This window comes from Hevea brasiliensis, chromosome 10, assembly GCF_030052815.1.
Source record: "Hevea brasiliensis isolate MT/VB/25A 57/8 chromosome 10, ASM3005281v1, whole genome shotgun sequence".
Lineage (NCBI taxonomy): Eukaryota > Viridiplantae > Streptophyta > Magnoliopsida > Malpighiales > Euphorbiaceae > Hevea > Hevea brasiliensis.
Genome location: NC_079502.1, coordinates 83,237,672 through 83,251,034, shown reverse-complemented (window position 1 = coordinate 83,251,034; position 13,363 = coordinate 83,237,672). Strand labels below are relative to the sequence as shown.

Sequence of the window (13,363 nt, the reverse complement as noted above, 5' to 3'; positions counted from 1 at the left end):
ATTTTCACAAAACTCCTGAATAAGCACAAAAGAAAAAAAAAATATATAATTATATCTACATTGATTTAGTCTAAGTTAAAATTAAACCACTTATAAAAGAAGAATAAAACACTTAAGTGCTAGTTATTCTCAGAGATGTACTGTGACTAAATAATTAATTATATCAATATTTTATTTCATTAGTATAGTAACTAAATTTGTTAAATTAATTATAAAATGTTATTATTTAACTCTAAAAGTTAATTAAAAAAATTTAAATTATTTTTAAAAATTACATTTCAAAGTATAATTAATTATATTTTAATAATTATTTATAACATATATTAAATTAATAATTAAAATAATAACTTATTAATTTTTTGAAATTATACATTATTATTATTTAATTATATACCGGTTAAATCTATATTCGACTTCAACATTAAGCTCTTAACCTTTTGCTTCACTGGTTCAATGAATGAACGGTTTTAAAAATTTTGATTGTGAGTTTTTTTTATTATAAATAAATATAATTTTTAATATATAAAATATAATACTTAATATATTATTACTTAAAATTAAAAAATAATTATTTATAAAAATGATCCCATTTAAATTTAAAGAGATATTTATGAATTAATTTAATTAAAAAAGTTAAAAATTACATTATTTAAACTTCCCCAGCAAGTTCAACGCTATTCTAAAATTATTCATGAAAATCCACGATAACCCAATTTTTTTCATTTCAACCGTGCTATGCTCGTGGCTACTAACAGCCACCATTCCACATCACGAGCGACCCTTTTGAGTGCCAACCATCACTCTACCACATATGCGCATGTTGCAGGTTACAGCTGGAGCCCCTCCAAATTCCCTCATGTCCGCCACCGCAACCGCCACAGCAACATCGTCCGCTCCACAAGAGCAGCCGATTCTAATCCCTTCCCTCCCAAATGATATCGCTTTAAATATCCTAGCTCGGCTACCTCGGTCTCACCACCCTCTCCTTTCCTTGGTCTCCAAGCCTTTCCGCTCTGTCTTCTCCTCCCCTCTCTTCTATACCACCCGCTCTCTCCTTCGCTGCTCCCAACCTTTTCTCTATCTCTCTATCCGCATATCCACCACAAGCTCCCTGCATTGGTTCACACTTTATCACAACTCTCCGAATCCCACAAAACCTCCATATTTCCTAGTCCCAGTCCCACCTACCCCCTCTCCTTTACTTGGCTCTGCTCTGGTTGCTGTTGGCCCCAAGATCTACGTCATCGGCGGCTGCCTCAAGGATGTCCCCTCCTCCCACGTATGGGCTCTGGACTGCCGCTTCCACACCTGGGAATCCGTTCCCAACATGAGAATTTCCCGCGAATTCGCCGCCGCCGGGGTGGTGGATGACAAAATCTACGTCATCGGCGGCTGCGTCGTGGATACTTGGGCCCGGTCGAAGAATTGGGCGGAGGCTTATGACCCAAAGACTAGAACTTGGGAATCAGTGGATAGCGCGCACGATAATTTATTGCGAGAGAAATGGATGCACGCGAGTGCTGTGATAGATAACAGAATCTACGCAATGGCGGACAGGAATGGGGTGGTTTACGAGCCCCGAACTAAGAAATGGGACAGTGTAGGGAGTGAATTGGATTTAGGATGGAGAGGGAGGGCGTGTGTGGTGGATGAGGTTTTGTATTGTTACGATTTCTTGGGAAAGATTAGGGGTTTCGACGTGGGAAAGGGTTTTTGGAAGGAGTTGAGAGGGGTGGATAAGGAGTTGCCAAGGTTCTTGGCCGGGGCAACAATGGCAAATGTTGGAGGGAAGTTGGTGGTGGTTTGGGAGAAGAAAGGGAGTGGAATTGGGAATGAAAATGGAAATGGGGATGGGAAGGGAAAGGGAAAGGGAAAGGAAATGGAGATATGGTGCGCTGAAATTGAGGTGGAGAAGAAGGGAGATGAGGAACTGTGGGGCAAGATCAAATGGTGTGATGTTGTTCACAAGGTTCCAATTAGGTCCACCATTGTTCATTGCTTGGCGGTTACGTTGTGAGGATCTATTGGAACAGGCCAAGTATTTTTATTTTTTAACTAAATGCTTATTGATTTATAGTTATTGTCTGGTTTCTATTTGGTTCCTGCAAGAATTGTGCTTGATCATGGTTAATTTGCTTGTTCTAATTGTTTATTAATGAACTTCTTTAGGAGTTGAATAGTTGGATGCATAATGCTTCTTTTGGCATATGATGCCAATTTTAGTATATCTACAAAGCAAACGCACAAACAAATTATATGTAAGTATAACCAACCCCACAATGGTGGGATTTGAACATGGGACCTCTTGGTTCCAGGGTCTCAACCTTACCTAGTTTTACCACTATACAAAAGCATCATCATTGGCACTGTTGAGTTTTTAGGAAGAAAGAAGAAAAGGGAGAGAAAGGGAGAGAATTAGAATGAATCTCCCAAAATTACATTTTCATTTATTTGTGCTTGGCACAATATATAAGAGTCTATATTTATAATGGAAAATACAAGATATATGGCATTTCTTAAATCGGTCCTTAATACAAGCACTAATTAAGCTAATCAATAACATGATTTTCTCATAAGCATATCCCCATAAATTAAAGTAAAATCTCATCAATTCCAACACTCCCCCTTATGAGATTTTTGTTGCAGTTGTGGATTTCAAATGAGAATTTAAGATAAAAATAGCTTTGGGACTCAAACCCTGAAGAAGGAAAATAGCTTTTGGGATTGAGACTCATTACTTTGTGAAGATAGAGGACAATAAGAAAGCAAAAACCCTAGAATTTTCTATTTTTTTACATGGTATCAGAGTCTACCCTGTTTCAATGTTAGGCCACTCTCAGATATATTTGCCTGCAAGCTTCACGCCCCAGATGTACATACTTGGGCATAAGGGAAGGGTGTTATTCCACATTGTTTTGGGATGAGACATTTGAGATAGCTTTTGGGGTGGAGTTAGGCCCAGTCTATTTTCTCTACAGGCACATATAATGCCAATTACATTCGCGTGACCTAATATTGATGTATTTTGTAAATATAAACTGTTGCCTCTGTTTAGTGCTAAGGACAAAGGAGGCATGTAGGATTAGTATCTCAACAGTGAAAGATTCCCAAGGAATTATTGACAGGGAAGAAATGTTTGCTTTTAGCAAAGGGAGAGAAAGTGGGGGAGTCATGAGGACTTAGATTAAATCAATGGAAGCAATAGGTTCTGATAAACATTAAGCGCCTTCAATCATTAGTATTTTATGTTTGTTAATGCTTTGCAGCAACTAGATCCTTCATCTTATTTGCGTTCAAAGCACTAGTATGTGATGTTTCTACGCATTTTACATGCTGTATTGGTAAACAGTAAATGCCATAAAGAATTACAAGCTAACTGCTAGCTTTAGGGTATAGTTGGATGGTGCAAAATATTTCATGCTTATGTTTCTTCTTTAGTTTGTTGTGAGTTGAAGTGTGTAGTAATACGTAGCCTCCCATTTGAGTCAAAACACCAAGTAAGAGATTTATTTATCTAATATCATTTCTGTTATTTAAATAGCTTGATTTAAAATTATTTACATTTTACTTCAAAGATGTGCTCCGAGGCAGGCATCTGTTCCTTTTGTTTCAGATTAGCTTAAATGTCCCTGGTGCTTATAAGTTTTAGTAACTTCCCCAATTGTTATCTGTATTGGCAAGCATAACCTACATGGACTCTTGTGTAACTTCATGCCAAAAATGCTAGGGCGTCCCATTCTTTGAGTCTGTCAGTTTGACATTGTCAGAAGAACTACAGACCCTCGTCTTTATTGCTATATTTTTCTCATCTCAAGCTCGATAAAGAGATCCTTATAATGTCTTTTGAGTTTCTTCAGGAAATTCGTTATAAAATTTCATCATTATAATCTTCTTTCTATTTCATGCCATTACTGACTTTCGGCTGAGAGTAGAGTGAAGTTGAAATACATCTATTTCCTATTTATAGTCTGATTCCAAGATCAATATTTTTAGTTTTTTCCTTTCATTTTGAAAATCTATGAAGTTTTATGCCCCACCAGTTCTCCAGAATACCTCTAATTCAACTTGTCTAGAAAACCCAATTCAAGTTGTGCCCTACGAACTTCATTGTAGGTTTAACTTCTTTAAAATAACTGGAATGGTTATGGGAATGAATTTAGGTTTAACCTGCAGCACAATTAGGCATAGTCTACCACTTAAAATCTATATGGATGTTCTAGCTGCTATTGTACTAATTGTCCCTCATCTGTACTTTTCTGATTCTGAAGCTCTATGGCTTTGTTGCTTTGTTAATTTTTATGGTTTTATCTGAAATTATATAGGAAACATTAAGTTCTGAAAAGTGTAATGTTATACAGGCTAAACTTGCCTTGAGATGACATGGGGGAGTCTCAACAACGGAGCCATGAAGAAGTTTAAGCCTGATCTCCATGATTATGGTCTCAAGCTGGTATGTAATCAGGAGACTACCATGGGCATGTGAAGGATCTAAAAATATTCAGGGCAGTTGACTTGGAATCACTTTAATACCAAAGAGGAGTTGCTAGAGTAATGCTTTTTTTCGTGTGTGTGGCCCATGTAATTAGTATTTCTGTTGTCATTTCTTGTATATATTGGTTTGTAAGTGTTCAAGGCAAAAAGCTCTTGGCAGTTTTATAAAGAATTCTTTGGTGAAAGATTGGGTTCATAGGAATAAGCTTTTGTTGCATGTTAATTAGTTGAAGTTGTGCAGAAGCTAAACAACATGAAATATATATATATATATATATTGTATTATCCTTTAAATTCTTTAGTCAGTTTTGTGTTTTCCTAGTTGCTTATTCATGATGAGAACCAGAAAATGATATCTACAGAGCAGGATGCCAACTGCCAAATAAATATTGACATGGTAAGTTTATTTCAAATGCCAAGAATGCCTCTACAGAAAATTTTTTTTTTTTCTTCTGGATCCAGTTTTTGTATTTTATGCTTGTGCTGAAGTCTCTTGGCAGAGACTAGGGTAGAGTACTGCCAAGGAGGTCTCTATTCCCATTCCTCCAGCTGATTCCATTTTTGCTGGTTGTCCGTAATGGTTGTTATATGGTTTGGTGAGGCTACTATGTTGCTCAAGGTCTTCTTCAATTATCTCATTCTTCTTCCTCAGCCATCAGTTCTTGGTTTGAGTGGAATGAGATTTGGTTTCTCCAGGTGTTTTGTGGAGATTCCTATTGGAGAGCCTTCCTATATGTGTTGCGCTGGAGAGGAGGGGAGTAATGGTTTCGGTTATCCGCCCGAGATGTGGATTATAAGTGGAAGACTAATTGCGCTTGCTTGTTTGCTGTCATTAGGTTCATGGCTTTTGCCTTATTTCTCCTCTTGGATTGAGGATTGGGGTTTTAAATGTTTCAAATTGCAGTGAGTGGTTCTCCACTGTAATTGCTGGTCCGGATGTTGACGCAATTCGGCCTTTTGTTATCTTTCTGCAGTTACTGTAGGTTGAAAGAAATTGGCTGGTATTTGGGAAGAGTAATCGCAGCCCTGCGGAAATTTGCCAGCAACCTATGTTCTTGTTAACAGAAAATGCCGCAGCTAGGGAAAGGGAGCATGATAGTCGGTTATCTCAAACTTGCCGTTGGTCTGCTCCACGCTTGGACTGTATAAAACTCAATACTGACGCCTCTATTTCAAGTTGTTCTGGTTATACTGCTTATGGGGCTGTCTTTGGAGACTGAGGGGTAGACTGTTATTGGCTGCTGGGTGTAGGGGTGTGCAAATGGTCGGTTCGGTTTTGAACTGAATCGAACCGAAAAATCAAAAATAAAAAATTTTAAAAATCGAACCAAACCAATTAATAAGAGAAAATTGAACGAATCAAATCGATAAATATCGGTTCGGTTTGGTTTGGTTTGGTTTTAAACAGATCAAACCGAATTTTATAAAATTTCATATTTTCAACATTAAATCTAAATAACAAGAACATAAAAAAAAATTAGAAATCAAAACTCAAAAATCTTAGGGTTTGGTTCAGTTTTCTTTGATTTTCCTTGATATATGTATATATTAATAATTTCGGTTCAGTTCGATTTTTTTTTATTTTTTGTGAAAATAATTGAACCGATTAATCGAAATTATCAAAAATTATAAATCGAACCGAACCGATTGAATTTTAAAACCGAACCGATTAAACTGAATTGACTCAGTTCGGTTCGGTTTTTCGGTTTAAACTGAATTCTGCTCTCCCCTAGCTGGGTGTCCGTGAGATGCGGAGATTGAAAAAAAAAATAGCACTAAGGGAGTACACTTAGCAATTTTAAAATTTTAAACCCTAAAGTTTCATGCAACATGCAAATTCTTTATGCTATTGCAAAAACATATTTTATGTTATAACAATTATAACTCAATTGCTAAAAAACCTATTTGTTATTGAAAAACTTAAATCTTAAAATTATTAAAATAAAATTAAGGATTTTACCCATATAGGTGCAGAATTACATTCAACACCTAACCCGGGAAGCTTAGATCGCCAAGAGTCGATTCTCTAGTCCGTCCACACCAATAAGATAACCAAAGCATCAATATTCATCCAAAGCTCCTTTGTGCTTCCTCTCCTTGTCTTGACCAAGCTTGCACAAAGATGAAGTTTAAGGTTTTCTTAATTTTTAAACTTATGGAAGTGTAAAGAAACAAGTTCTCTACCTTTAATTTAAAAGTAACAACTTTAAATTTCTGTTGAATTAATTACATGGAAGAAGATGGGAGAGTTTGACTTGAGAGAAAAGTAGAGACGAAGAAGAGATTAACAAACTTAATCTTTCATTCTCTAACTATTTGATATATTTAATTCCCTTAAAGGTCAATTAGTGTTTGATCACTAATTATTACCTCCTTTACAAGTGTCTACATCTAATTCTCCAATTAAATGTGTTTTCTAATTTTAATTTGGCCACTTGTCAAATTTACTTAATTTAGGGAATTAAAACACTAATTAGTTAGTATTAAGGAAAATACTAATTAACTACTAATTTCTCTCTCTCATTACTTCTTAAGTCATTTTAATCAAATTAAAATCTGCTTTAAACATTAACTTGAATGTTTCCATTGATGAATTTAGTTTCAAGTCATGCTAGAGACTTTGCAATCTTATTGCAAACTAAAAACAAAATATTAATTTAATTAATTAATTAAACCATTTATTTAATTAATTAAATTAATTAAGCTTTGATCATGTTATTTTTATTGTGTGTGACTTTATAGGTTCATTACTAATTGGCAATGAGAATAATATTAACTCTTTAATATTATTAGAATTATTCTATACTTAGAGTGAAATTCTCTTATTACTCTTAGTTCTCATAAATCATGGTTGACACCTAGCATAGTGTACCATGACTACCCAACTAGTGATGAATTAATTTAAACTTAACTCATGAACCTTGATTATACATACCATGCACTAAAATCTCTCCGTTACAAATCTCAATTCTAGCTAGGTTCATGTTTTATGTCAAACCCTAATTGCTTAGAATCATATATCCTCATCTTAATTCAAATTTTTTATTAACAAGACTTTACAATCAAAAACACTTTTCCGAATAAGTCTATCTATCCTGGTCAGAAACTTTATTCATTAAGAGTAATTAAAATAGACATAGGATTTTATCTCTATTTACTTAGGACAATGGATTCCATTTTGACTAAACTCCTATCTCCATATATAATTAGTCGGAGCCAACACATGTCCGTATACTCATACCTTGTATAAGTGTGTAAACGGTATCAAACTCAAATCACCTATATATAAGATAATTGTGTTATCTCAGGTCAAGAGATTATATGCACTATTATGACCTAGATGATCATGTATTAAAAAGAGTAAACTCTATGTACACACCATCTTAATATCACTGGTTCAACCTACTTATCTCATAAGTACCCATCATGTTTGTTATATGGCATGAGACTCACCATTCCATCTCATTAATATCTCATACTAATCCATGGAAATAAACAGAGGTGACAGTCTATACGGATAAATCATACCCAATGAGGTATTCTTGACTGTGAATCAAAATTTATAACACTTGTATTAAATTATTCTGTCATTCATATTCTTAACACCTTAAGAATGAAACATCTAATAAGTTGTTAAATGATATTTTCAATTAAATTTAAACAATTTAAATTAAAAGAAAAGATATATGCCGTTAAAGAGGAATTAATATTTACAAGATACAAATTACAAGTTATGCTCTAGGGCATACTACAAACAGAGATGTGTTGTGTGCTAAGGGAGAAGCTTTGTTTTGCGATCATGGCTTTCAACACCTGATAATTGAAACAGATGCCTAATGCTTGTGTGTGTTTTCCCTGCTATTTGGAATTGAGGATTTTTTGTAGAATTTTTCACTTGCTGCCTTGTTGGCTAGAATTGATTGAGAATTTGAAATTGTGACCTATTAACAACTTGTACTAATTTGCCTATAAGTTGAGTTGTAGAACTCCAATTGAGATGAAATTTGAACCAAAATTTTCTTAAGACATAGACCTCAAAAATTGCTTTAGAGACCTTGTATCAATTCTAAGTGTGAAGTACTTGGATATTGAGTGCAAGTTCAGGTAAAAATCTGGAAACCTGAAAATCTCAGGATAAGGCACCCAGGAATAGTACCGAGTATTTTGGCTATAACTAATAATCTAGACCTCCAAATTGAGTGATTCAAAATGATAATGAAAGCTAAGACATAAATCTAAAATTTTATGAAGAAAGCACAAGTTAATTCTTGCTTTTACCTGTGCTGATTGTTGGTGGAATATTTAGAATGTGTAGTTATTTTAGGAATTTTACTAGGAATTTATTTAGTTAGTTACTAGCGGAAGTTAGAATAAATATTGAAGCTTTTGAAATTGTGTGTTTCAGTGGAGAAGAGAAGTTTGAAGTAAAGGGAGAAATGGGTCAAAAAAAGGAGACTAAGATAAGGATATTGAGTGCAAGTTCAGGTAAAAATCTGAAAACCTGAAAATCTCAGGATAAGGCATCCAGAAATCGTACCTGGCATTTTGGCTATAACTAATGATCTAGATCTCCAAATTGAGTGATTCAAAATGATAATGAAAACTAAGACATAAATCTAAAATCTTATGAAGAAACCACAAGTTAATTCTTGCTTTTACCTGTGCTGATTGTTGGTGGAATAGTTAGAATGTGTAGTTATTTTAGGAATTTTACTAGGAATTTATTTAGTTAGTTACTAGTGGAAGTTAGAATAAGTATTAAAACTTTTGAAATTGTATGTTTCAGTGAAAAAGAGAAGTTTGAAGTAAAGGGAGAAATGGGTTAAAAAAAGAGACTAAGATAAGGTTTGTGCACAACTCTAATCTTCTTGTGTTTTAAATTTACAAATGAAAAGAATAGATTTTCTACAAGCTCAAATGTGAATTTCTTTTGTCTTAAAAAAAAAATGTGTTATTGATTGAGAATTATTTATATTGTTTTGAGAACATTTTTAATGTTGAAAAGAATTTACTATTGTGATGAAAAGATGGATGTTTAGCCATTTATTATATTGTAGCATGGGCCCGATATATGTGATTTAGAAGTGTTTATAAAATTAATGTGTTGTCAACCATATATGATGATTTGTGATGATTTAAAATGTTCATTTATTTGAATGGAAATTTTTTTAAATTGTTTTAAAACTATAGTTGGCAAGACAGATTTTGATTTCCTTCCTCACTTTATGAGGTTGAGATTGGATATGTTCCTCCTTCACTTGTGGGGTTGAGATTGGTTATATTATCCTCCCTTTTTGGCTTACCAGTTGAGGTTGAGATCGCATGAGTGTACTCATATTTGCTAGCTAGCTTTGTCTCCCTCATTAGTTTCGGCTAGTTGGGATTGACATAGCTTTGTCGTGGTATACAACACTGCATTAATCAGAAATTTTATGCCATTGCACAAACTGAAAGATGTTAGCAATATTAACTATTTTTAAATGGTACAAGAAATGTGTTAAAGCCAATTCAGCTGCTCATGCTATAGCTAGCTTTGCCTATTCTCTTAAAATCCTTCTGTTTTTCTGTTTCCAGTCTAGAGATTATAACGGAGGCTCTCTGCTGTGTTGATGCTGGGTTTCTGAGTTTTTTTTTTTTAATGAAGTTGGCTGTTTTATCGAGAAAAAAAAAAGTTTGAGCTATTGAAATAGATGATATAGGGCTAATTTTCATCTACCATCCTTGAATTTTAAGGATTATTTCAACAAAATTCCTAAACTTTAATTTGTATTACAAAAATTATCTAATTTTAATTTTATATTGACTAAAATCCTTTTTGCCGAATTTAGTTGGGGAACTCTGGCCAAAAGCCGACTTTACATGCGTTGTTAGTTTCAACACAATAATAAAAAAAAATTCTCTTCCTGACACCTGACATTTTAATAATAAAAAATATATTTCTCTCTATCCTCTCTCTCCCTTATCGTCTCCTTGCCCCCTCTATTCTCTCTCTCTCTCTTGCCCCCTCTATTCTCTTTCTCCAACACAACCTTGACATCCCTTATGCAACGCTCTAAAACTCATCCCTTTGGCCAAAGATCCATGAACCCAACACCACAAACTTCTATTTACTCTCCTTTACCACAAACCCACAACCCAATGTATTAGGAGATAGATAAACTTTCTCCCTTCCTTTGCTTTCTCTAGCCGTTATATCCCATAACCCAACACTATTTGAGTTTACAAGAACAAGGATCTCATTAAATCTCAATGTCATTTACTTCTTAATTTTCATAAATTACTCCTTAGTTTCCATAAATGTATGGTCTTATTATCATTATCGCTACTACCACTAATACCACTCCCCTCTATTTGCATCTCTCTGCTTGCCTCTCTCTGCCTCTCCTTGATGCATTAATGCATTGCGCATCTCACCATTCTCAGCCTATCATTCGTATCTCTCCACTCCCCTCTTTTTCTTATGCTCAAACACACTTGATTTGGTGCTCACAAATCCACTTGATTCTTCTTTGTGGCTCTGTCTAGTGAGTGCACACATATATGTCATGTTGATTTCTTACTTTCAGCTTTAGGTGCTATTTCAATGTGCTTTTGTCCCAAGTCCTACCTTAATCCCAAAAACTTGATCGTTGTTGATCTAAAATGTGTCATTGAATCATTGACATGGACATTTCAATGCCTTTCTTTATATAATTACTACAAACCAATTATTCGATACCAATCTTTTTATCTTCACAGTTCATTATTGGATTAAACTTTTTAATTAAAAATTGTTTTGGATTTCTATTAGTCAATTTAAAATTAAACTTTAAATTCTCAAGAAAATATAAGCTTTTGAAAAAGAAAGGAGAAAAATGCCATTCAAGTGAGCATTTAAGGGGAATATTGGAAGGAGTAATTTTTATAGTCCGTCTCTAAATTTTACTCTAAATAATAAAAAATATATTTTTCTCTATCTTCTCTCTCCCTTATCGTCTCCTTGCCCCCTCTATTCTCTCTCTCTCTCTTGCCCCCTCTATTCTCTTTCTCCAACACAATCTTGACATCCCTTATGCAACACTCTAAAACTCATCCCTTTGGCCAAAGATCCATGAACCCAACACCACAAACTTCTATTTACTCTCCTTTACCACAAACCCACAACCCAATGTATTAGGAGATAGATAAACTTTCTCCCTTCCTTTGCTTTCTCTAGCCGTTATATCCCATAACCCAACACTATTTGAGTTTACAAGAACAAGGATCTCATTAAATCTCAATGTCATTTACTTCTTAATTTTCATAAATTACTCCTTAGTTTCCATAAATGTATGGCCTTATTATCATTATCGCTACTACCACTAATACCACTCCCCTCTATTTGCATCTCTCTGCTTGCCTCTCTCTGCCTCTCCTTGATGCATTAATGCATTGCGCATCTCACCATTCTCAGCCCATCATTCGTATCTCTCCACTCCCCTCTTTTTCTTATGCTCAAACACACTTGATTTGGTGCTCACAAATCCACTCGATTCTTCTTTGTGGCTCTGTCTAGTGAGTGCACACATATATGTCATGTTGATTTCTTACTTTCAGCTTTAGGTGCTATTTCAATGTGCTTTTGTCCCAAGTCCTACCTTAATCCCAAAAACTTGATCGTTGTTGATCTAAAATGTGTCATTGAATCATTGACATGGACATTTCAATGCCTTTCTTTATATAATTACTACAAACCAATTATTCGATACCAATCTTTTTATCTTCACAGTTCATTATTGGATTAAACTTTTTAATTAAAAATTGTTTTGGATTTCTATTAGTCAATTTAAAAATAAACTTTAAATTCACAAGAAAATATAAGCTTTTGAAAAAGAAAGGAGAAAAATGCCATTCAAGTGAGCATTTAAGGAGAATATTGGAAGGAGTAATTTTTATAGTCCCTCTCTAATTTTTATTCTGAATTTCACTTCCGTTCCAAATTTTACTTTCATCACTTAACTTAATTTGTTATTAAAATATCCTTTAACTTTAATTTTATTTTACAAAAGTCCACTTAACATGCTTTAACAAGTTTAACAGATTTCTAGGCTAAAAAAAAAATTAAAATTACTTTTCTACCTTTTTTCCTCTCACACTCAAAAAATACCGACCTATCACAAAAATATCAATACCATCACAATGATTTGCTTCTGAAAAAGAGGATGATTTACACTTCATTGAAAAGTGTTAACGTTGCATTTATAAGCATGACAATATAGCTTAGAGAAACTTTTTAATTTAGAAATCTTCTATTGCGAGTTAGAGAGAATTTTTATAAAATAAAATTAAAATTTATGAGTTTTTTAATAACAAATCGAAGTTAAGAGTTGAAATTAACGGATAGAAATGAAATACGAAATAAAGTTCAGGAACAAACTTTAAAAATTACCCTAGAAGCAAGTAATCATAAACCCACCAGCAGATATGGAGAAGGCATGGTGCTACAACTTGGAATATAAAATTAGTCAATAACAAATTCATTTTACGCCAATCTGTTGTTCAAATATGTTGATGTAAGTTTTGAACATATAAACCACCTATACACACCATCCACAACCAATGTATCCGACTCATGTAAGGGGGTAACCCTTACACACACCAATTCACCCTCTCGAGTATTTTGATTTTTTTTCTCAAAGGTAAACGCACGCACACAGGTGATTCAGTAACATGATACAACCCTTCAGGACCCCACACCAGTTTTGGATGGCGTGTTTAGGTGATTTATATAGATTAACGTATCTTGATAAAATGCCATGGTTCACTTGTGCGTGTGCATTTACCTTTGAGAAAAAAAAAAGTTTTGAGGATATGATAACACAATGTTTTGTTAAATTTGCCACTGGATCAAAAC

The 13,363-nt window shown here is 34.0% G+C and overlaps 1 protein-coding gene across 1 annotated transcript; it reads left to right on the top strand.

Annotated features, from left to right (window-relative positions):
• Positions 1-663: 663 nt before the first annotated feature.
• LOC110670402 (F-box/kelch-repeat protein SKIP6) lies at positions 664-4,714 on the top strand. Its single transcript, XM_021832443.2, has 2 exons — positions 664-2,013; positions 4,359-4,714. The coding sequence occupies exons 1-2, from the start codon at positions 812-814 to the stop codon at positions 4,372-4,374; spliced, it is 1,218 nt and encodes a 405-aa protein (XP_021688135.2). The 5' UTR covers positions 664-811; the 3' UTR covers positions 4,375-4,714.
• The last annotated feature ends 8,649 nt before the right edge of the window (positions 4,715-13,363 follow it).

Bases quoted from the DNA above. Each gene is read 5' to 3' on its own strand.
- LOC110670402 (XM_021832443.2), top strand. From the start codon at position 812: ATGCGCATGTTGCAGGTTACAGCTGGAGCCCCTCCAAATTCCCTCATG.